Consider the following 24,736-nt stretch of genomic DNA (forward strand, 5'->3'; position numbering starts at 1 on the left):
AGAGACACCAGGGTCACAACCTCAAACAGACAAAAAGTTATTGACTAAAAAGTTCAAAGTTTTAATCCAAATTTGGACAAGTGCTGGGAAAAGCAAACTTTGGCCACAGAAACCATTTCTAGGTCACGGGAGGCGAGAGGCTCCAGATCTTCAGGTGGTCCCGCCAGGCCACGCCCTCACGCTCTGATTGGCTGCCACGTCTGGGCGGCTCAGAAGCTGGACTGCAGCAGGGTGACTCTCAGAGGCCACGCCCCCTCGTCGGGGGTCAGGGCGGGGGGGGCGGGCTCGGAATCCCAGGTCTGCTCCCAGGAGGCGGGGCCTGCGCCGCGCCCACTACCTCTGGGGGAGAAACCCGTGGAGCAGGAATTGGCTGTTGGAGGAGATCTTCGGGGTGAGGACGCCTGGGGCGTGGGGTCTGACCGAGGCGGCGGCGCAGGGGGAAGAGGGTCCCCTCGACAGTCCAAATTTCCACCTGGTGAGGACGGATGGGGAATGAGAATGGCAAACTCAGGAATCCCGAAGTCCAGCCGCCGCCCCCCGCCTCCAGGCCTTTCCTCTCAAACCTAGGAGTCCGGCCTCCCTGCCCCCTGCTCTCCTAGACTCAGCACTCCTGCACCCCAGCCCCCTCCTGCCTGGAATCTAGCACTCCCAAGCCCTGTCCAGGTCTTCTCTCATCAAGACAAAGGATTCCCAGGGGCCCTCAGACCCCTCCCCATCACGACCTGAGATTCCAGACCTCCGACCCCTCCTCATCCCTAAAACCTAGAAGTCCTAAGTCCCCAGCTCATTCTCACCTGTCATCATTCCCCGCCACTGCGATGCCTCAGCGGCCAGTGCTTGAGAGAGGCTGAGGACTCGCTCCCGGTGCCCTTCGGATGTCAGCAAATAAGGGGTGGTGTTCCTTGGACTAGAAAGAAAGAGTTTGGCGAAAACTTCAATTAGCCAGTACAGTAAAGGATACAGTGCCGCGCGTGTCCTTCTGGGAGTTGTAGTCCCTAGCACGTGTCTCTAAAGAATTTTAAACGTGGAGCGACCCTCTTTTTTAGAAGCCCGCGTGCATTGTGGGATTTGTAGTCCAGTTGCCCGAAAATTTCGCCGATTTCCTGACAGGGGGGCGGAGTTTGCTATAGAACAAGGAACTGCCGTTCTCCCCGCGAACTAGGGTTTTCTGATTCCCCAAGAACTCAAGCGACTCTAAAATCTGTACTTTAGTACTCAAGAGACATTAACAGTAATACTACTCCCCTTCTATTTTTTATTTCCCTCCTTGTTGCCTCGATCTCCAATTCCTTACCTGCTCCAGGACCCCGAACTTCTGAGCCATTTCTGGGCTCCTGAGTGTCCCAAGACAGGCTGCAAAGGAATGGGGGCGTAAGAACTCCACACCCTGGAAGTTCCCATGTTCTCATTTTGAGGGTGAAGGGGCTCAGAGGATAAAATTGCCCCAAAGACACTGCTAATTCTTAACTTTACCTGAACTCCTGGGAAAGAGGACAGAGTTTGGAAAATCACCACCCCCCAACCACTTCCCCACGCCTTTTTGCATTCTGGTAAACAGCTTCATATGACTTAGATAAGCCTGATGATGTGAAATTGATATTTTAAGACAGGACAGGAAAATTAAAGATCAAAGTCTCTCTGTGTGCTTGTTTGGGGCTCCTCCATCCCTAATGTGCAGTATGCACCAGGATTACACATTTGCCAGAGCTCCTCAGAGTTGGCAGTGCTTGCTCTGTTCTGAAGATCATTTCTTTTTTCCCTTTCTTCTGACACTACCAATGTAACTTCTTAAAAGAATAGCTTCTTTCACAGTCTGCAAGGGATCATAGTAACTTGCTGCTGGCTTTGCATGTGCTTCCCTAGACTATGTATCCTTGGTGAACTTTAGGTGAAATATCACTATGTTATTTTGCTTCTTTGCTTTAACTTGTCTGGCTGCATCAAGTCTTAGTTGTGGCACTTGGGATCTTAGTTGCATCATGTGGGATCTTTTGTCACAGTGCATGGGGCTTCCCTCGTGGCTCCGTGGTAAAGAATCTGCCTGCTAATGCAGGAGACTTACTTGCTCAACAGAGATGTGGGTTCCATCCCTGGGTCAGGAAGACTGCCTGGAAGGCTATAGTCCATGGGGTTGCAAAAGAGTCGTACATGACTCAGTGACTAAACAACAGATTCTGTAGTTGTGGCGCACAGGCTCAGTTGCCCAGAGACATGTGGGATCTTAGTTCCCAGACCAGGTATCAAACCCTCATCCCCCGCATTGCGAGGCAAACTCTTAACCACTGGACTGCCAGGAAAGTCCTGTCAATAAGTCATTTTGATGTTCGATCTTTTGTCTGGAAAACAGATACGAGTGTGCCTCTTGACTTCTAACAGATGGTGAAACAGTTCTCAGAATTTTCTGAGTCTCTCTCCAAAGTTCTAATCCTGTTTGGCTCAAATAAAAGTCCCCTTTTTTCTTGTTAACTTGATTTTAATAGAATTTTCATCGACAGGATTCACAGATGAGCCCCCTGTGACAAGGCCAGAAACAGACCCTCCAAATTCACATCCCTTTTGTCATAAATGATTAATGAAGCTTGTTGCCCCCGAAAAAATAGCTAGACATAGAGATCAGTGTTTGATATTCAACAGACTTGAGATGCCCCCCCATTTACAAAAACAATCACAACCACAAAATCACCCCACTTGTCTAATTCCTTCCTAGAAGAGTCTTAAGATGAAACTATCCATGGGGAATTCCCTGGTGGTCCAGTAGGCAGGGCTCCATGCTGCCACAGCCAAGTCCTCAAACATGGACTGAACCCAAGCCCTAAAATCCCACAAGCTGTGCAGTGGCACAGCCCAAAACAAAAAACAAGTGAAAAAACCATCCTGCCCAGACACTTTGATCTTCAGATTGGCAGTGTGATCTCCATGGCAACAGAGTAAATACATGTTTTTTCTTTGCCTTTGACAGCATAGTAACTGAACAGGAAAACTTAGCTTCCAATCCAGCTCTAAAACCCACTCCTCCCAGAGGAGTGAGAATGCTGGTGAGGATGGAGATGTTGCCTCTGGCCCATCCTGTTCTCCACTGATAAGGGAGACAGGATGCTGAATTCAAAACAGGTACAAGTAAACCCGATATAGAGGAAGGAAAAAATCCCCATTTTACAGAGAGGAAAACTGAGGCTCCAACCAGGAACTGAGAACCCACTGCCACTTCACTGACCCACCCCCGTTTCCCTCACTTTTTGTTCCGCATCAGGCTGGCGTCTGGCTGGGGACAGTGTCCTCCCCAGGGTGAGGAGCCGGGGGGAGGCTGGGCGAGGGAGAGGCAGTCCACACTCTTGATTTCTTCGGATTCTCTCCAGCTGCTCCTGAGCACTCATCCGGGGTCGGGCCAGGGGGACCTGGGGAGATGAGAAACATCTAGAGGTTCCAACCATGGCCTCTGTTTTCTCTCTTCCCTGAACCTCTCAGCCTCCTGTGTCTTGGGCTTCCCTCAAAGCTCAGTTGGTAAAGAATCCGCCTGCAATGCAGGAGACCCTGGTTTGATTCCTGGGTCCAGAAGATCCCCTGGAGAAGGGATAGGCAACCCACTCCAGTATTCTTGGGCTTCCCTTGTGGCTCAGCTGGTAAAGAATGCACCTGCAATGCGGGAGACCTGTGTTCGATCCCTGGAGAAAGGAAAGGCTACCCACTCCAGTATTCTGGCCTGGAGAATTCCTGTGTCTTGCCCTTCCCAGTAAGTTCAACCCTGGATCTTGAGGACTTATTTCTACACCTGGAGCCCAGGCTGACCCTCTGCTGGATATGCTCAAGTCCTTCCATATCCCACAAGGCTCTCAGGACAAAGGTGTTACACTTCCTGTGTGACTGGTTGCTACCCACCCACCTGTCTAGCCTCAAGCCCATCAGCTGCCCTATTGGAACCTGTAGTGCCAGCCTGATCAACACCCACTCTTCTCTGGACATAACAAGTCTCTTGGAAGTAGTAGTCGGGACTCTGGTTTGCTCATGATTTAAAAAAAAAAAAAAAGTCTGGTTTCAATCAGCTTTGAAAACATTAACATGAAGGATGAGATTTATTGTGTAACTAAGATCATTAAGAAGATCATTTTGGGTTTGCCTGAGGGAGGACTTGACAAGTTCTTTAGTGCCCTCATAACCAGAGGGAAGAGACACACAGGGAGACTGTCCTGTGATAATTATGGTTATCTGCCACAAGCCAGGGAACTTTGAAGCTTCCAGAAGTATGATCCTGACGACACTTTGATCTTGGGCTTAGAGCCTTAGGAACTCAAAACATGAGAGGACGGGGATGAACGGAAGGAGAACTTGAAATCTGGAACATTCTCAATCTATCTGCTTTGCAAGGAAGCTTGCTCTGAAGAGAATGCCAAGGGTGTGGCCGGAAAACCATTTGCTAAGAGATCAGGCATGTGATGTGTGAGTCCAGTAAACCAGCTCAGCAGAAAAGCTGCCCAGTCAAAACGAAGGAGACAGAGACGGGATAAAATGAAGGAAGGCTGTTGGACATCTGGGATGCTCTGAGCAGGAAAGGGGCCAACAGAGCAGCAAACATGTGTTATCTTTCAGGAAAGGGGGTAATTTGGACACAGACGTGAACCCAGAGAGAACGCCACGTGACAGTGAAGTCATGATGCCGCAAGCCCAGGAAGTGATCCTTCCCTAGCGCCTTCAGAAGGCGCGTGGCCCTGTGGACACCTAGATTTCAGGCTTCTAGCCTACAGAACTACAAGACAATACATTTATTGTTTAAGCAAAAAACAAAGGGAAGGTGAGTGGGGATAGAACTCTTGACTGCAGTCTCCAGTTAGAAAATTCTAGGCAGACAGCTTGGATCTGTACCAATCACTGCAGTTTACTCGCTTTGATTTGATCGATCCTGGGTCACATGGCCCCCTGGAAATTGGCCCTATAGTTTTTGTTTTTTCGTGTCGAGCCGTGGGGCTTGTGGGATCTCTGTTCCCAAGGATTGAATTTGCGCCTCTGCAGTGAAAGCCCAGAGTGTTAAGCACAGGACCGCCAGGGAGTTCCCTGGCCCTGTATCACCTACTTCTTCACAACAGGCTAGACCTCTGACCCGAAAGTCTCCGCCAGGGGCAAACTGAAACTTTTGACACATCCACTTGCTTCAAAGACAGCCCACATGGGTGGATATTTTTAGCCATTTGAAGCCTGCCTGTTTTAAATTCTTCCTGAAGTTGTAACCAGCATCTGCTAGCCACAAGCAGGATTAACTTGTAGCTATAAAAACCCCACCCACGTACCCCCTCAACAGGCTGCTGCCCTTAGGAAACTCCCCTCTGTGCTGCTAAGCACATCACCTAGATCCTCAAGTCCCTTCTCCAGTCTCTTCTCTCCTGTGAGTCCCCTTGTCCCCGGTCCCTCTCCTCCTGGGCGGTGGCCCCCACGCAGTGACCTCTGGAGGGTCCCTTGCAGTGAGGGACTTATTCCACAAGCAAACCGGTCAGCCACGGACCTACTGAAGCTCTTTGTCCTACTGCCACCTAGTGGTTATATCTTTTTCCTTGATCAGTTCTGAAATTCCTGGCTCCCCTCGCCCGTGGGGTTGGGGGAGGAGACATTCCCAAGATAATTCTTTTTTTTTTTTTTTGACGCGCGACATCGCATGTGAGGTCTTAGTTCCCGGACCAGGGATTGAACCTGCACCCCCTGGATTGGAAATGCGGGATCTTCATTCACCACTGGACCTTCACCGGGGAAGTCCCCCAAGATGTTACTTGGTGCAGCCCCAACCTGATGGCTCAAATGGCAAAGAATCTTCCCGCAATGCGGGAGATGCAGGTTCGATTCCTGGGTCAGTAATATCCCCTGGGGAAGGGAAAGGCTGCCCACTCCAGTTTTCTTGCCTGGAAAATTCCATGGACAGAGGAGCCTGGCGGGCTACGGTCCATGCGGTCGCAGAGTCGGACACGACTGAACGACTAACACTTTTCAGCAATCCTTAACACACACCACTGAAAATAGTTCTTCTCTTCCTAAGAAAGGCCAGATTGAGTATTTGGTTTCCACCCGATAGTAAGGAAGCAACAGAGAAGCTTTTAAACCTAAGCAATCATCACTGGCATTCCATCGCCCTAAAAGCCAGCCAATCAGCGCCGGCCCTGCGTTTCCGAAAATCAGCCAATCAGCAACAGACACAAAGCTTCCCCAGCTTATGATAGAACAACTCAACACTCCAGGCTCCACAAGTCCACCCGTGTCCCAACTCTACGCCATATGACATCAACTCTTCGCTTTGCTCAGATCGGCTGGGTCTTACCAGAGGTCCGTCTTGCCCGTGCTGTGCCAAGTCGCTCAGTCGTATCCAACTCTGCGACCCTTTAGACTGTAGCCCGTCAGGCTCCCTTGTCCATGGGATTCTCCAGGCAAGAATATTGGAGTGGGTTGCCCAAGTGGCCAAGGGATCCCTCCTCCAAGGGATCTTCCCAACTCAGGGACTGAACCCAGGTCTCCTGCATTGCAGGCCGCTTCTTTACCATCTGAGCCACAACGGAATAAATTCAGCTTTGTTTCCTATACAAAGCAGCTGCTTTTTCCTTTATCCGCTCCATGCCTTTACATGCATAGCCTGTTCCCTTTTGGAGTACAGTTTCCTGCACAGCCAAAGTTTTTTCATTCATCCAGACACAGCTTATTGTTGTCGTCCTCGTTTAGCCGCTAAGTCATGTCCAAACTCTTTTGCTTACCTAACCTTTAAAAGGCTTCCTAATGCTGAGTCTCCCTAGGAAATAGCTTAACTCTGTTAGATGTGTGTAAGGATTGCATTCATGCCTCTCCCCCATCAGACTCCAGCATCAGGAATAATTCCTGGCAGGTCCCCCAACACCTTCCACAAGGGCTGGCCCCTAGAAGATCAGAATCTTGAACAAATAAGGGAATTTGGGGTTTCTTCCTGCACTCGCCAAAGTTTAGGGAGAAAGAGAGAAACAGCAACTCCTCTTGACACTGTACTTGGATTAGTCATCTGCTGATGGTTTAGTGGGCATCAGAATGGTCCTGCCAAGTCCAGCGGCCATGCTTTTCCTGCAGAATCTGTTTGCCAGCTTCAGGATGGGGGAAGCCACAGGAAAACAGGGTGCTTTCAATGCAGGGGGTGCCAGTTCAATCTGTAGTTGGGGAACTAAGATCCCACATGCAATGTAGCACAGCCAAAAAAAATAAACAGCAAAAACAAAGTTAAAAAAAAACTAGAGATTGTGATGCAGAGATTCACTACACTGGCAAACTCAGAAACATAGGTCCTTGAAAATAGGACGTGGTCTGGGGATCTTGCCTTGTAGGGCCTGGCAGTTAGGAAGGGTCTGACAAATTCATTGACTTGAACTGAACTACCCTTCAGTTGGTGGATGGCATTCCGGAGGTCAGAGTTCTGTGCTCGAAAGAGGCCATGTGCAATTGTATGGGTTGCTCACTGCCCAAGGGCTGAGCCCTCCATTGATGGCTCCAGGTTCTGCCCACGTAGAAGGGGGCGCCTGTCTCTAATTCACAAAAAAGGTATCCTCTAGGCTAATAGAAGCCCTGGCTTCCTAAATCCCCACTTCAGTCTAGACATTTACACCAGCTGTTGTCCTGCTTTGCCATGGATAAATTCTTTGCCATGGATTCCTTCTTCAAGGTCTGTCTGCCTCCAGGAAACCATCCCCAACATGTCCAGGTGGCCTGGGAGCTGTCCCCTGAAGTCCCCAATGATTTGTGCTTGCAAGACTTTCGATCTTCACTGTGTCACATGGAAACTTTAGTTGCAGCACGGGAAGTCTCCTAGTCTGGGACTGTGGCATGCAGGATCTAGTTCCCTGACCAGGGATGGAACCTGGGCCCCTGCACTGGGAGCACGACTCTTAGCCACCGGACCACCAGGGAAGTTCCTGATCCTTGTTCTTTTTACCCAAGGTGATCAGGTAAAACTGGAAGCTCCCACTGGTCCCAGCAATGACTTGCTCAGTGGGCACTGGTTGGGAGACAAAGAAACTGAGGCTGTGGCTTGAGATTCTGAAATGGGAGATTACAGCAATGCTGTTGATGACCTTGGGGCTACAGAGTGGAAACTCCCCACAGACGAAATGATGAAATGAGCAGTCAGTTCATTGCTGACCTTCAGGGGTTTGTGTTTATGAGCAACCAAGAGACTAACCAGTGTACTCAATTAAAAGGACAGGGCCCAGACAAGACCCTTTATTAGGGAGCAGACAAGGGAACTCCCAGTGGTTAGGACTTGGCACTTTCACTGCTGTGGCCTGGGTCCGTTCCGTTTGGGGAAGTAAGCAGCTTGGGGGAAAAAAAAAAAAAAACAGATGACACAGCAAGAAACTCTACAGAGGTCACCTGCTTAATCCTCAGGAACCCCCACCCATGGTCCTGCCTCTTATGTCCAACTTGATGATGGTACTGCTGGCCCGACCAATGACCTCTGTCCCCAGAGTCCTCAAGCCACCAGATGTCGTGTGCATTCACTGCGTGTGAATAGTTAGGTTCTTGGCTTCCTTTGTACTTGGATGTGTGACATGTTTACTAAACCTTTTCCTGAGAAATAAAAAGCGGCTGATATTATAATCTAATTTTATTCCACTGACTCCTTCACTTAAGTAATTTACTGCTCTGCTTTTAGCTTGACATTTAAATGGCGATATTATTTATAGCCTTTATCCCATTTCATATGCAGATTCATACATTTTATTAGAGAAATGGTAATGTATTTGATGAAGCATGTGCTCCAGACAGAGTAGGGCATGGCAACCCACTCCAGTATTTTAGCCTGGAGAATCCCATGGACAGAGGAGCCTGGCAGGCTGCAGTCCACAGGGTCACACAGAATCGGAAATGACTGGAGCGACTTAGCACACACACACACACGCTGCTCCAGACACACACAGTACACAGTATAAGCACCACATTACCAGTCTAGAATCTGCAACATTTTGCATTTTAAACTCTGGCAGCTCAGTGGTTAGGACTTGGCACTCTCACCACCCAGGACTGGGGTTCCAACCCTGGTCCTGGAACTAAGAACCGGCAAGCTGGTGGAGAGCAGCCAAAACAAAAACAAAAACGGCATCTGAGGTCCCAAGGGTTTTTTAAAAAGTTTGAAAACCCAGTATATCTAGAATCTGACTCCCTCTTGATGTCGCCACTTCTGCCACTGCTAAGTCGCTTCGGTCGTGTCCGACTCTGTGCAACCCCATAGATGGCAGCCCACCAGGCTCCCCCGTCCCTGGGATTCTCCAGGCAAGAACACTGGAGTGGGTTGCCGTTTCCTTCTCCAATGCATGAAAGTGAAAAGTAAAAGTGAAGTCGCTCAGTTGTGTCCAACTCTTAGTGACCCCGTGGTCTGCAGGCCACCAGGTTCCTCCATCCGTGGGATTCTCCAGGCAAGAGCACTGGAGTGGGGTGCCATTGCCCTCTCCGGTCGCCACTTCTAAGTCAGTGCAAACAATTGTTATCAGTCCCGGCCAAATATCCCACTGGCCCCCTCAACCATGATTCAGGCGGTATCCACACAGTCCACTTCCCCAAGTGGCCGCCAGAGAGCACCAGTCTCCATTTGTGGAAACTCCCGTTCCTCTGCTCAGAACTCTCCATGGCCCCAGCTCACCCAGTGTCAAAGTTAAGTCCTCACGTTGGACCACAAGGCCCGGCTCGATCTGCCCCTATTACCTCTCTGTCCTCATCAGCACCCCCTTCCCTTTACTCGGTTACTCGGTTCCACCCACACTGACTTTCTAGCTGCTCCTCCAACACGCCAGACTCTTCAGAACCTTTGCAAACACTCTTCCCTTTGCCTCTAACGCTCTTCCACCAGACATCCCCAGGGCTCCTTCCCTGACAGAAGCCTCCCCAGATCAAAACATTTACAACTCCATCCCTTCGCCAATATTCCAAATCCCCTCCCCAGGCTGTTTTTATTTATTTAGCACTTACATAAAATAATTTACAGTCAATTATTTACTATCTACCTCTTCCCACTAGAATGTCAGATTCATGAGAGAAGGATGTTTTTTTCTCATCTTGCTCACATTTGTGTCCTGAGTGAACTTTCCTGAATGATGAAAATATTCTATATTTTCACTATTCAACAGGATAGCTGCTGGTCACGTGTATCTCCTGAATATTTGAATTCCTCAAATGAAAGTGATTTTTTATTTTATTTCATTTAAATTCATTTAAACTTAAATAGCCTCATGTGGCTGCTGGCTACCTTATTAGATAGCAAAAAAGGCATTAAATAAATGTCTGTTGAATGAATGATTAATGAATGAATGAATGAAGTGCTTGCTCAAAGTCACTACTTTCAAACTTCAGGGGCATTCACCTAGTTGGACTCTTCACAACAGCTCTGGGTGGTAGACACTGCTATCAGCTCCATTTTGCAGATGAGAAAATGGAGGGAGAGAGGTTTCTTAACCAACCCAAAGTCACACAGGTTAGAAGTGGCAGAGACAAAATTCAATCCCAGTGCTCTTAACAAATCTCTCTCTCTCTGCTCTGGGGTGTGGCTTAGAATGCTCCTCTCCCAGATGTTTCCCCAGAAGTAGGGGATCTGTAGTGGGCAAAGGGTTACAATGGAGCCCAGGAGATTGGATGGACTGCCTACCTTGGTTCCTGGCTGAGGGGAAGTGGGGCGGCGACCCTCGGGGCTGGAAGCCCGGGAGACCCTTGGAGATACAATTCCTGGAGGAGCAGAATGGGACGGGTGAGGATGTGGTGAGGATGCAGAATGCCCAGTGAGTCCCTCCCAACCCCAGATGCTCACCTGAGCGAGGGATGGAGAGCTCTCTGTCGCCCCCTGGGGGCCTCCCCCAGTCCACCTCGGGGGACCGGGATGAGCTCAATTCCAGGGACTCCGTCAGGCTCTGGGGAGGTCAGGAAAGTGGATAATAGATCACTAGGATTACAGTTTTCAAGCACGTAGCAGTACAGACACTGCATAAGTAGGATTAAGATTGAAAACCAGGAGCCAGACCTTGTTTTCAAACCTCAGCTCTGCCATTTTGCTTGCTGTGTGACCTTGGGCAAGTTACTTTCCCTCTCTGTGCCTCATTTCACCCTTTTGATATGAAGACCGAATGGATACAAGGAAGGCGCTTAGAACAGTGCCTGGCACATAAACCTTTGTGGCTTTGCCCAGACTTTCTCTAGTTGCAGCGAGTGGGGCTACTCTCTAGTTGCCGTGCATGGGCTTCTCACTGTGGTGGCTTCTCTTGTTGCGGAGCACAGGCTCTAGGTGGCACGGACCTTAGTAGTTGGAGTACTTGGGCTTAGTCACCCAAAAGCATGTGGAATCCTCCCGAACCAGAGATAGAACCCATGTCCCCTGCACTGCCAGGTGAATTCCAAACCACTGGACCACCAGGGATTCCCACACTGGTCCATGTGCGAGGTTTTATAACGATTATGCATCTGGCATGGTGTTAACTACTTTACCAGAATTATCTCATTGAATCCCCTCAGTAAATGTATGAGATGCTATTATTATCCCTATTTGACAGATGGGGAAACTGAGGTTCAGAGAATGAGGTCAATGACTGATGTCACAAAGACAGCAGAGGTGAGATCAAAATCCAGGTCTCCCAGATACATGACCTGATGATCAGGGCTGGCAACAGTTCTACTCAGCTATGACCACAATGGCTCCTGGTTCCTGAGGGCTTACTCTATGTCAGGCACTTTCTAGTCACTTTCTAAAGAGCCCTGCAGGGGAAGGAAATGGCAAGCCACTCCAGTATCCTTGCTAGGGAAATCCCGTGGGGAGTCTGGTGTGCTACAGTCCATGGAGTCACAAAAGGGTTGGACACGGCTTAGCGACTGAACAGCAACAAATGGCAGTTCTAGCCAATGTGTGAGAATAAAAACTTGTAAGGAATTGGGGGTTGGAGCTGAAACCAAAATCCTACTGTTTACAGATGTGAATGTCTATTTAGAAAAACCAAAATAAACTGCAAACAAATATTTAAACTTAAAACTCCCCCCCCCAAAAAAAAACCTTGCAGGGGAGGGATTAAGATCAGTGGTATCAGGTAAATGTTTAACAAATGCCCTCTGGAAGAAAAGAGCCCTCCTTTGCAGCAGTCTGCCAATTTCCATGGTGTAAATACTCCCACCATAGTCAATTTCAAGCTACCGACGTGTCATCACTGAGTGTGGAGTTGAGATGCAGGCAACTGGACCTTGTGAGGTATTGGCAACTCACCAAGTTGTTGTGTTGTGGGTCAAGCACACATCTGGACTATGACCATAATACCAAACGAGGAAATAGAGGATATGTACCTGGGGTTGGTTAGCCGATCAAGGGTTAAAGAGGTGAGTGGGTAGTGGGTTAGGCCAGGGGCAGACGGGACAGGAAACTGGAGGTAGCAAAGATGTGTGTGGCCTCACCTCCCTCTCTGAGGACTCCTCGCCTTGGAGAGCAGGGGATGGGGAGTCAGGCTCAGTGTTGGACGGTGGCTTCTGGGGGCCCCCCAGACCTGCCAGCGTGTCTTCCACCATCCACAGTTGCTGCTGAGCAGATGCTCTGTCCTGGAGAGAGGAAAGGAATCTGTTACTCAGAGGTGGGAAAATGCAAGGAGGGTTAAAGTCGGTAAGCCATGGAAAGGGTCTGAAATTTCCCCATTCTACTGACCCATTACCGTTTATCATAAATACTGTCTTTTTCTGCACTGTTCTGCCGTGTTGCCTCTGTTGTAAATAGGTGACCATATAAGTAAATATGAGTCTGTTTCTGAATATTCCATCCCTTTAGTCTATTCGTCTAAATTTGTGTCTGTACTACACTGCCTTCTTGTTAACTGTAGCTTTAAAGTCAGACACTATCCAGTTGTGTTCGTCCTCGGGCTTTGTTCTTGGAGGCTGCCTTGGCTTACTCTCGGCCTTCTGCACTTCCAGAGACGATTTAAAGTCAGCTTGTCAATCTCCACATATTGTACTGGGACAGCAGATCCCTGCTGGGGAAGTCAATCTGTGGAGACCACATCTTTATACTAGTATATTTCCTATCCATGTACATGGTACATCTCTCCATTTATATAGGCCTTCTTTAATTTCTCTCAATGACATTTTGTGGCTTTCAGAGTAGATGTCTTGCGTATCTTTCATTAGACTTCTTTCAGATAGCTAATTTATGTTAATTGTAAACACTAGTGTTTATACATACTTATTTTCTAATTGTTGGTATTAGCATACAGGAAGATGATTTTTGTGTATTACTCTTGCATTCAGTTACCTTGCTGGATTTGCTTATGCTAACAGATTATTTTGGAGATTATTTTGGATTTTCTACATATACAATTTCATCATCTGTAAGTAAAAACAGCTTTACTTTTTCCTCTTTGGTCCTTATACCTTTGACTTATTTGTTAGACTCACTTGTACTGTTTCGGATCCCTGGTACAACGCTAACTGGAACTGGCAATAACATACATCCTGGCCTTATTCTGAACATCGGGGGAAAGATTTCAGTATTTCACTGTCAACAACAATGCTTTGCTGTAGGTTTGTTATCGATGCCTAATCAGGTTAAAGAAGTAGTTTATATTCGTACTTTGCTGAGAGATTGTATTATGAAAGGATATTGAAAGTCAAGTGCAAGTGAAGGTGGCTCAGCTGTGTTTGACTCTTTGCAACCCCATGGACTATACAGTCCATGGGATTCTCCAGGCCAGAATGCTGAAGTGGGTAGCCTCTCCCTTCTCCAGGGGATCTTCCCAACCAAGGAATCGAACCGGGGTCTTCTGCATTGCAGGTGGAGTCTTTACCAATTGAGCTATGAGGGAAGACCCTGAAAGGATATTACATTTTATAACTGTTTTTCTTGCATTTATTGAGATGACCAAGTGAACTTGGGAGAGCAAGGCAGGGCTTGGGGGCTTGGGGCAGGGGTGTACCTGGGGGGACCCGAGGTGCAGCAGGTACTCAAGGGTCTCTCTCAAGGTGCCCAGCTCCCGCTCCAGGCTGCTGTATGTGTCCCAAACACGCTCTCGCTCCTCAGGTCCCAGAAAAAGAGAGACAGTTAGCATGCCCACCCACCATATCTTTCCCCATTCTATCTTTTCCTAGCTGAGCAGGAGGAAGTGTCCCCTGGGGCTATATGGACCACAATCCCAAGAGCCTCTGCTCAGACTACTGGGAACCCCAGCATCTGTGTGGAACCTGCCATTCAATGAACAGCTAGTGCAGACATAGAACAGCTTTTCCTGAATCTTCTGGATTACCTCTGCACTCCTCTAGGGTGACAGAGTCCACAGATCTAATGAATTCTTGGACAGACAAAGCTACAAACTTTATGCCCCACGGGGCAGCAGAAACTTCTTTGACAGTCCCAATAGTAACAAGAGCAGCTAACATTTATTCGGCACTTACTTAGCATTATTTGGCACATTTACTTGGCACTGTTCTTAGCTCTCACTTAATTCTTGTGAGGTAGGTACTATCAATGTCTCCATTTTACAGTAACAATAATTACAGCTAACACAGGTAATGCTTACCATATACTTGGTGCATAGGCGTTAAATATTCTGTGATTCATTTACATATATTTATGAGATCTTCACAATGGCCGTAAGAAGTAAATATTACTTTAATCATCTCAAGTTTACAGAAGAGGCATCTAAGGTCCAGAGAGGTTAAGCAACTTTTCTAAGGTCACACAGCAACTGTGAGTGGGAGCTGAGATTCAAAGCCAGGAAGTCCATATCAAAATCACCCCCCGTAAAAGTCTAAATTAAATACTGTTGTTTCTTGGCTGCTTGCGCCGCACCCTCTAAGACTGTCAAGACCATTGGTTTCAAATGGAGGGGAGTCTCAAGAACTACCTTCCCAAGAGTCTTTGGGGGAAAGTTCCCTTTAGTAACCACTTGGAGTCCTGGGGTCTCCTAGGAGGTATGCCCCTTCCCAGACGCTCACCTGAGTCAGGTGACAGAGAGTGGCTCTCACACTGACTAATCGGTCCTGCAGGAGGCGCTGGTGCCCCCAAGCCCTCCCAGGAGCTGCAGCTTCCCTGGTTGTTTGGCCCAGCTGCTGTCGGGTCAATTCCAGGGCTGCTTCTAATTGCTCCTGCACCAAGAGAGAAGATGGTTAGACTTCTGAAACCATACCCAGCCTCAGGGCAAGAGAAAAGCTGGCTTCTGGTATCCTCTCGTATCCTGGGGGTCAGGATGGGCTAAGGGCAGGTGGAGAGGCCAAGTGTCCTCCCTCCCCTGTCCCAGAGTCCTGTACCTTCTCCTCCTGCCTCTGATCTATCTCCTCCTGCAGCCTTCTCAGGAGCCGGTCCTGCCCACACAACTTGGTCAGCAGAGTCTGGAGAAAGGAGGACAGGAGCTGCTAATGGACCAGACATGGCTCTTTGCCCTGCCCACCCTCCCACCTTCCAAAACATTCTATCCCCAATTCTGCGAATTCAACAAGGGTTGCATCAGTAGCGCTTACATCTGTCTCCAAGCTTTGATGGAAGGTTGAGTCTAGAGGGGGTCCCGGCTGAGGAGAAAGAGAAAAGTTGGGGGTCACATGCCCAAACAAGTCCTCATTGTAGCTCAGTGCTGAGCTGAGCCCTATTTCTACTGGCTGGCACCCCTTGTCCTTATTACCTTTGTTCCAAGCTTTAGCAAAGCAAACCTCAGTAGACTAATTGCTAGATTTTTGGCTTTAGGAAGACCCAGTGGGCTTTGCTACCAAATAACTATAGCAAATACAATAACCGATGGAGAAAATTTAGACAGTTCCTTTGTGATTGAGAATAAAACAAGGATGCTCACTGCCACTGTGACAGTTTAACACAGTATTAGAGATCTTGACAAAAGCTGTAACTTAAGAAAAAGAAAAGTGTAAGGGTAGGAAGGAGAATGATAAAACCATCATTATTTACAGATGATGCACTCATCTGCCCTGAAAACCAACAGAAAAAAATTATTAAAAGAAAAAAAAACTTTAAAAATTATTAGAGCAAATAAGAGAATTCAGCAAGGATGCCTGATGTAAAAGGAAGATACAAACATCTCTACATCATCAATAACTATTAATAGAAAATAATTTTTAAAAAAGAAGAATACACCATTCAAATAAATATAAAAACTATCAGTGTTACCTTAACTAATGGCACACAAAATCTCTATGGAAAAACTTTAAGACTCAAATGAAAGATGAAGTAGATTCTTGAGAGTCCCTTGGACTACAAGGAGATCAAACCAGTCAATACTAAAGGAAATTGATCCTGAATATTCATTGAAAGGACTGATACTGAAGCTGAAGCTCCAATATTTTGGCCATCTGATGCGAAGAGCCAACTCATTAGAAAAGACCCTGATACTGGTAGAGACTTGAAGGCAGGAGGAGAAGGGGACGACAGAGGATGAGATGGTTGGATGGCACCACTGACTCAATAGACATGAGTTTGAGCAAACTCCAGGAGTTGGTGAAGGACAGGGAAGCCTGGCGTGCTACAGTCCACGGGGTCACAAAGAGTTGGACACATCTGAGCGACTGAACAACAAGAAGATTGTGTGAATGGTGGAGAGGTATTCTGTATATATATACTGTTCACAGGCTGTTTTTCAGGAGCTGAGTTTTCAGGAGCCTTAGGAAACTGACATAGCACCTATGCAGGCACCCTGAAATGCCCAGCCTTCTCCAGGCACACTAGTCAATGAGATGACATTCACTATAGCAAAGAAAGCATGGGAGGGGCTCTGGCAGATTCAAGGTGCCCCAGGATACCTACCAATAAAACCATGGAAGCCCGGGTCCCAGGAGGCCTTGGAGGGAGCTGGAGATATGTGGAGGTTCCAGAGTGGGCCTGGGAGGAATATTCAAATAGAGATGTTTAGAAATTGGCATGTCTTAGTAACAGATATAGAAAGGATGTGTCTGGCATTGAAGTGCCATAGGAGACTCTCTGAGGTTCAGAACTGGGCCCCCAGAACTTCAACTATCTTTTCTCCAGCTGTGTGCCACTGTGGCGACACGCAGGATGATAAGAAATGAACAGCCTGCAAAACAGTCCCAGGGACCAATGAAAGTTGCAGTCTACTCTTACTCTCACATTTGTGGTTAGCTCTGGATTTTCTGGGCTGCAATCCCGTGATGCTCAGAGAAAATAGTAGGTGACCAATTTGGAAAGAGAAAACTGGACACACGAGGCAGATGCAATGCACACTGTCTCTCACAGTACTGTATCAGAGGAGCATATTCTGGACTATTTCATAATGTTTAAGGGGTAATAACTGCCAAAGACTAGCCTAAAGACAGCCCTGAGAACTGAGAGGAGATAAAGTTCACTCTCCCTTTCACATTTGAACCCAGCTGCGATTATGCTGAACTACAATCTCCATGATACCCAGGGGCCAATGGCTTAGAGACTGGCCTGGAAAGGCAGCCCGCTGGCCATATGGGCATTGTAGTCCCTCTCCCTGCCATCTCTGCTCACCGGTGTTCTGGCCTCTTGACTCCAGTGCTGAGGACTCCTGGGAGGCCTTCCTCCCCTAGCCTCAGAAGACGGTCCTCGGCGGGGAGTGGGGGGCCTGGAGAGGGTCTGGCGCTGGAGGCCCCAATCCAGGGGAGGCCGGACATCGATGCGACTCAGAGGGGTATGGGGTCTGGCAGAAGGTGCCGCGTCTCCAGAGGAGGGCGGAGGTCTGCGTGCAGGAGCAGAACGGGGCCGGGGGAGGCTCGGAGGCGAGGGAGGACGAGAGAGGGGTGTGAACAGGCTGTGGAGAGGAGAGAAAAGGCGAACTGCGTCAACAAGAGCTTCCTCATCCCACCATCCATCAAGTCAGCCTCAAAGACGTGCCTCCCTTCAGTGTGTCTCATTGTCTCTCTGGAGCAGAACCCTCCTCTAGTAGCTCGATCCCGAATAATTTCCCTCTTTGTGACATCCCCTCCTTAGGACTTCTCAACAGACTCTGACCCAGCAAGCGTCCAGCAAGTCACACACACCTTCGAGAAAGCGCTAAGCCACGCCCCTAACCAGTCCCAGCCCTGCCCTTCGGCCACGCCCTCAGAATGCCCTCGGAAGCTCAGCCCTGTAGAACCTTCTCATCCCAGACTCCCTCGTCCAACTTACTCTGGGCTCCTCGTCCTCCGAATTCGGGGTCCAGATTGCAGGTCAGCCGTGGGGCTGGGAGTGAGCAGCCCGGGTCGGCCACGACCTCTGGAGAGCCGCGCCACCTCTGGTGATTCTGAGCCGCGCCCCTCTTCCGTGCCCCTGTTCACTTCTGGGGGACCACCGGGGCCTCCTGGACCCTCCCCAGTCTGGGGCCGTGCAGATGACCTCGGTTGCCCACTAAAGAATGGACACAGAAAAAAGACATCACTCCTTTGAATCTTATAACAGCCCTTATTCTCATTTCACCGACAAGGAATCTACAAAGAAAAAAAAAGGGAGGTAGTGCACTATCAACCATTGTCCGCATTTTGCAGATGGGGAAACTGAGGCCTGAGTAGTGTCTTGTGCAACGCCACAAGGTCCATCCATGTCTCTGGGCCCAAACTATGAATCTCCAGACCGAACAATGGGGCAAGTAGACAGAGACAGCCTAGAGCCTTTCCTTTTTTTAATCTGACATTGTTTGGGTGGCAGCCTCATGGGGTGGAGATTTCTGGGGGAGCAGTATTGATAGACATGGAATAGAACCGGACATGGAACAACGGGACCGGTTCCAAATTGGGAAAGGAGTACGTCAAGGCTGTATATTGTCAGCCTGCTTGTTTAACTTATATTGCAGAGTACATCATGCGGAATGCCAGGCTGGATGAAGCACAAGCTGGAATCAAGATTGCCGGGAGAAATATCAGTAACCTCAGATAACCACCCTTATGGCAGAAAGTGAAGAAGAACTAAAGAGCCTCTGGATGAAAGTGAAAGAGGAGAGTGAAAAAGCTGGCTTAAAACTCAACATTCAAAAAACTAAGATCATGGCATCTGGTCCCATCAGTTCATGGCAAACAGATGGGGAAACAATGGAAACAGTGAGAGACTTTATTTTTTGGGGCTCCAAAATCACTGCAGATGGTGACTGCAGCCATGAAATTAAAAGACACTTGCTCCTTGGAAGAAAAGCTATGACCAACCTAGACAGCATATTAAAAAGCAGAGACATTACTTTGCCGACAAAGATCCATCTAGTCAAAGCTGTGGTTTTTCCAGTAGTCATGTATGGATGTGAGAGCTGGACTATAAAGAAAGCTGAGAACCAAAGAATTGATGCTTTTGAACTGTGGTGTTGGAGAAGACTCTTGAGAGTCCCTTGGACTGCAAAGAGATCAAACCAGTCAATCCAAAGAAAATCAGTCCTGAATATTCATTGGAAGGACAGATGCTGAAGCTGAAACTCCAATACTTTGGCCACCTGATGCGAAGAATTGACTCACTGGAAAAGACCCTAATGCTGGGAGAGACTGAAGGCGGGAGGAGAAGGGGACGACAGAGGATGAGATGGTTGGATGGCATCACCGACTCCATGGACATGAGTGTGAGCAAGCTTCGGGAGTTGGTGATGGACAGGGAGGCCTGGCATGCTGCAGTCCATGGGGTCGCAAAGAGTCGGACAGGACTGAGCGACTAAACTGAACTGAACTGAATATTGATGGACAAAGTGGTCGGCGGAGAGAGATACTTTTTGCCGATTGGAGATGAAGTTTCCTGGAGGTGGGGCCTGAAGGGCGGAGTCGCCTTAGCTAGAAGACCAGTGATTAGACAGTGAAGGTGTCAGGGTCTCAAGGGGAGGAGTTTGGGATGATTAGCTGGGCCCAGATTGGAGGTATAGGATCAGGGGCGTGGCCTAGGCGTATACTCACCAATCGTCCCCCTCCGCGCGAGAGGCCCGTCCCAGCGCGCGTAACCAGCCCCGCAGGTCCTCTAGCGTGTCAGCAGCCAGAACGTAGGTCCTCATGCCCGGGTGCTCTGCCTGCGAGAAGAGAGAGCTGGGGGACCAGGATATCGGGCCCTCTAAAAAGAAGGATGCCATGGACCCTGGTAAAGGTCTTTTATCTCCAGTAATGGATGCTGCATGCCTGCCCCCACCGCCCAGTGCCTTAGTTCCCACTGGGGATGAAGGGACTCACGGTGAAGGTGAAGCGCCGCCCTCGGGGAGCTCCTGGCCCATCTGGCCTGATAATGTAGCTGGGCAGCAGGACGCTTCCCAGGACGCTCTCCTCGCGGCTGTCTGCAAAAGAGAGGCTGGGATAACGGATCACACAGAGACCTGGAGGCCCAGAGACTTGAGGAAAGGGAGACGGGGAGGGGGGCCCCCGCCCACCCCATTACAGCTGGGGCACTGACCCTTGTAATAGAAGAGGCAATGGCCAGAGAGGACGAACCAGCGGCGTTTCCAGAGCCGGAGCCCGGAGCTGTCCTGGGGAGACAGAGTGGAAGTAGAGAGGGGCGGGGAAAAGGTGGAGACAGCGACACTTGGAAGCAAAGACCCACAGAAAGGGGAGGAAAAGAGAGACATATTAGATGGAACAGATTCAGGTGGAGAACTGGAAACCAGTGGGCTGCAGCTGAGGGGACACAGATTTTAGACACAGCAGGACCTGAGTATGACTCCCAACCCCAGCACTTTCACACCGTGCCCTTAAGCAAGTCATTTCTCCACTAGGAACCTCATGGTTTCTCATCTGTCATTCGGGGATTGAGAAATTACAGAAAGACTGGGACAGAAAGATACTTCACCACACACTGGCATCAGCTTTCTGTAGGATAACTTGGCCCATTTAATATGGCATGTGAGACAGAGAGGTCAAGAAGGTGATGCTGAGCCATACCCTGCATCTCCCCATTTCCTCTGACAGAACTAATCCATCTCCAACCTTGTTCTCCTCTTCTCTTCCATCCCTTCCCACAGGAGCAGCATGATCTTTTAAAAAAGTATTTTTTTTAACTTATTTATTTGGTTGTGCCAGATCTTAATTGCAACACTCTTGATCTTCATCCTGGCATGTGGGATTTTTAGTTGCAGCGTGTAGGATCTACTTCTCCATTCAGGGATGGAACCTGGGCCCCCAAATTGGGAGTGAGGAGTCTTAGCCACTGGACCACTGGGCAAGTCCCCACTCATGATTCCTTAAAATTATATATCAGATCATGTGAATCCCCTGCTCAAAACAGAGATGACTGTCACACTTAGAATAAATCTCAAATTCCTTACCCTAACTTGCTGCCTTACAAGGCATCTCCAACTCTGGTACACATAAGAATCAGCAGCAGGGCTTATTAAAACACAGACTCCTGGTTCCCGCCCCCAGCGTTCTCCACTCAGTAGATCTGGGGTGGGAGCTGACAATTTGGATTTCTAGAAAGTTCTCAGGTGATGCTGATACTGCTGGTCTGGGACCACTCTTAAAGAACCCTTCCCTACCTCCTGTCGCTCCTCCTTCTCTCACTTTAGCTTCCACAAAACACCAAATTTTTGCCTGCTGCACGGTCCTTTGCTTTCAGATTCCCTCTGCTCCCCAGATCTTAACACAGTGGGATCCTTCTTGACATATAATTCAGCTCAAATGTCATCTCCCCAGAGACACCTTCCCTGACCAACAGTCAAATGTAGCTCTCATCCTTCAGCCACCTTCCAGCACATTTTCCTATGTTATTTCTTCCTGCTGAGTCACTAGGTCGTGTCCAAATCTTTGCAACACCATGGACTGTGGCCCACCAGGCTCCTCTAACCACGGGATTTCCCAGGTAAGAATACTGGAGTAGGTTGCCATTTCCTTCTCTGGGGATCTTCCCAACCTAGGGATCAAACCTGCATTTCCTGCATTGGCAGGTGGGTTCTTTACCACTGAGCCACTGGGGAAGCCTGTGTTATTTCTTCACAGCACTTCATTTCCCACCATCTGAAATCATCGAATCCATTTTTATATACATTAATTTATTATTCATCCCTGCCATCTTGGATGTAGCTAGATACTTGTTTATTGACATGATATGTGCCCCAGGGCTTGGCACAGGGTAAATGTTCAAGAAGTAGTCATGGCAGGAATGAACGAGTTGACAGAATAAGGGAGGTAGCAGGGATAGGGAAAAAAAAAAAAAAAACATATTTGGAGACTTGGAAGGAGAGAAACGGTGGACAGCCAAAGGCACAGCCTCTGACATCACTTGGAGGGTCCTTTCCCTTCTCTCACTCACTCTACCTGTTTATGAAGCCAGCCTCGGATGTGCACAGGGAGGTTGGGGTCCCTTCTGAGAGCATTGCCCCGCTTGCCGAAGGCGTGCACCTTGCTCACTGCCCGGGTGGACTTCTGAGGAGACAAGGAGGACAGAAGTGAACACGGACTTGGGATGGGCTTGGTAAGGCATGCAGTGGGACCCAGGCAACCCAAGGCCCTCGCTCAGCTGTCTTTAGAAACCTGGTCAAGGAGGGAGCTGAGTTTGGGCATTAGAATTGTATGTGCATAGTGCAGAGTTAAGAGACACTTTCCATGGGTGGAGAGAGGTGTCTGGAGTCAATGAAAAGGCCATTGACCACTAGGGAGGGACTTTGGGAATAAAGGGTCCATTGCCAAGGAGATCATGCCCTTAGCCACCAAAGCCAGAGATGGAGATCCAAAGCCTTTGGGATCTGAACCAGCAACATGGCTGAGTCCCTGGTGATGAGTCAGCTGGAATCAAAGGACACCTTTGATTTGCCAGGGAATGGCATTCCATAGTGAACACATCCAGGGTGGTGGTGCGAGCTCCAAATCCCTCCATTCCAATAGATGCCACCCCCCCAACCCCCGTCCCCACGGATATCCCAGGCCAGATTCCCAAAGGATGCCCTTCCTTGGCAATGGTGCTGACGAAGGTCAGAATCAAATCTACAGAATCTGAACTTGGGAAGCTGGAAATGAGTGAGGGGAGGGGCTGGAGGACAAGAAAATGAATGTCACTGCTGAACTTTGGTCTGGGAAGACGATTTGGGAGGCAAGTATCTCGGGCCCCATGAGGCCTTATGGTCAGAGAAAGGTCTTTCCTTTATCAGATTTCAGAACTGGGGAGATGGCATGGCTAGAGACAGGATTTCTTAGTCCCTAATAAGTGTAGACACTGAGTTCCTGGCTGGGGAGGGGGGAGGTCACGGCTGGGGAGTGGCCTTATCCTAGCAACCAGAGTCATACAGGGTTGTTAGTCTGGCTTCAAATTAGGAAAATACCGCGGGGTGGGGACAGCTGGGAGTGCCTCTGAATTCCTAGCTTTGGCGGGTGGGCAATTTGGGACCTTGCTAGGTCTGGCAGACCCCATTGCTAAAGATCCTTGCTCTTGACAACCGGAGTCCCTTGGGTGGCGCCAAAAGCAGGGCTTGGAAACAGGAGGATGGGGGAGCCCAGAGCACCCCCTGGCTCCTCCCCAGCCCCACCAAGAAGTCAAACCTTGGTGCTCAGGCCGCTGAGCGAGGAGATAGTCGAGGCGCTGCTGGCTAGGCTGAGACTGCTCCGAGGTCTGCCGTCCTCCATTGGGGGCTTGAGGAGAGAAAAAAGAGAGCTGTGTGCGCCTCTCTCTGCAGATGACCCGGGTGGGGACAGAGACAGGGTCAGGGGCTTGCAGGTCGGAGGAGGCTGAGGAGAAAGAGCCTGTTGTTTGAAGCCTGGGGGGTGCTGGGGGAGGCCCGGGCCTGGGACCGCATACCAAGAGTGATGCCAAGAGAGGTGGGCGGCCCTGGCAGCTGTGGGGAGGGGAGAGGGGAGTCATCTGTAGCCCGGGCCAGAGAATAGGGGCCCCTTTATTCTTGCCCCCCTGCCCTCTGGCCAGGAATTTGACCCTCTCTGTGCTCAGGAACCCTTCATTCCCTGACTCTTTCCGGGGCTACCCCCGCCCCGGCAGCTACCTGTCTCCTGCCCTCCCTCCCACTTGCACCCCTAAAACATCCCTGCCAAGTCTCAGGACACCAGGAATGTGCACTCTGGCAGCTCCTCGCAGCCCAGCCAGGGGACTTACCAGCTCTGGGGTCCGGAGGGCAGAGAGCACACGAGGGCAGCGTGGGTGCTGGGACACCCAGCCTCAGTCCCCCTACTCGGCCGCCTCTCAGGGGTCGCCTCTCATAGCCCTCCGCTCTCACCTGCTCATCCACACCCTTTTTGTCTCTTTGTCTCTGATGGTGTCTCTTCCTCGGACGATCTCTCTTCCTCTTACCCTGTCTCTCTCTCTCCAGTCTCACCTTCTGTCTCCGCGTCTCTGGCGCTCGAATCTCTTGTCTCTCCCAGTCTCTCCCTCACTCCTTCTCTCCTCTGCAGCACCCCCACCCCACTTTCTCTCCGTCTTTCTTGTTTCTGTCCAGTTCTTTCTCTGGGACTCACGGAGTTCTCGTCTTTAAGTCTCCATCCCCTTTTCTCTCTCTCTCTCTCTCTCCCTCGCTGTCTCGCCCCGTCTCTCCCTCTCCCTTACAATCTCTTTCTCTTTCTCTCCATGGCCCTCTACGACCGCTCTTTCCTCCTCTCCCGGATTCCCCTTCTCACTTTCTCTCTTCCTCGCTCGCCCAGTTTCTCTTTCCTCTCTGCGGGTCCTTCCCTCCCTCTGCCAGCCGCCCACGCGTCTGTCTCCCCTCCCAATCCCAGCTGACCCCGCCCCTCTTGGCCTCCCCACCGCAGCCTGACCTCTGGCTCAGCTGCCCCCGCAGCCGAGGGGAGGGGTTGGGGGCGAGGTCCAGCCCCTTCCCCGACCGCTAGATCCCTGCTGGACTGGAGACTGGGCCACCGGGGTCCCATAAAAGCTGAAGCTAGGATTCCTAAATATTTGGCG

The 24,736-nt window shown here is 49.6% G+C and overlaps 1 protein-coding gene across 4 annotated transcripts; it reads right to left on the bottom strand.

The window, feature by feature from the left end:
• Nucleotides 1-37: 37 nt before the first annotated feature.
• On the bottom strand, nt 38-24,517 carry PLEKHA4 (pleckstrin homology domain containing A4). 4 transcript variants are annotated; one of them, XM_019979565.2, is made up of 20 exons: nt 23,936-24,516; nt 23,371-23,460; nt 22,153-22,260; nt 20,297-20,369; nt 20,080-20,180; nt 19,813-19,922; nt 18,080-18,298; nt 17,444-17,723; nt 16,739-16,813; nt 15,451-15,498; nt 15,241-15,321; nt 14,929-15,078; nt 13,911-14,009; nt 12,406-12,546; nt 10,784-10,883; nt 10,625-10,701; nt 3,234-3,395; nt 1,295-1,353; nt 795-907; nt 38-472 (listed from the first exon to the last, which is right to left on the bottom strand). In XM_019979565.2, the coding sequence occupies exons 2-20, from the start codon at nt 23,452-23,454 to the stop codon at nt 210-212; spliced, it is 2,343 nt and encodes a 780-aa protein (XP_019835124.2). In that variant the 5' UTR covers nt 23,455-23,460; nt 23,936-24,516; the 3' UTR covers nt 38-209. The 4 variants fall into 4 exon arrangements, with proteins under 4 accessions (XP_019835124.2, XP_019835125.2, XP_019835126.2 ...); XM_019979566.2 differs by lacking the exon at nt 23,936-24,516 and having other exon boundaries at nt 20,297-20,424; XM_019979567.2 differs by lacking the exons at nt 10,625-10,701; nt 10,784-10,883 and having other exon boundaries at nt 23,936-24,517.
• Nucleotides 24,518-24,736: the final 219 nt, after the last annotated feature.

Source organism: Bos indicus, chromosome 18, assembly GCF_029378745.1.
Source record: "Bos indicus isolate NIAB-ARS_2022 breed Sahiwal x Tharparkar chromosome 18, NIAB-ARS_B.indTharparkar_mat_pri_1.0, whole genome shotgun sequence".
In the NCBI taxonomy this organism is placed as follows: domain Eukaryota; kingdom Metazoa; phylum Chordata; class Mammalia; order Artiodactyla; family Bovidae; genus Bos; species Bos indicus.

Bases quoted from the DNA above. Each gene is read 5' to 3' on its own strand.
- PLEKHA4 (XM_019979565.2), bottom strand. From the start codon at position 23,454: ATGGAGGACGGCAGACCTCGGAGCAGTCTCAGCCTAGCCAGCAGCGCC. The intron at 18,299-19,812 runs GTGAGTATACGC...TCCATTCTTTAG, and splicing joins CGCGCGGAGGGGGACGATTG to TGGGCAACCGAGGTCATCTG. The intron at 3,396-10,624 runs GTAGGCAGTCCA...TCATCTCCCCAG, and splicing joins CCCCTCAGCCAGGAACCAAG to GTCCCCCTGGCCCGACCCCG.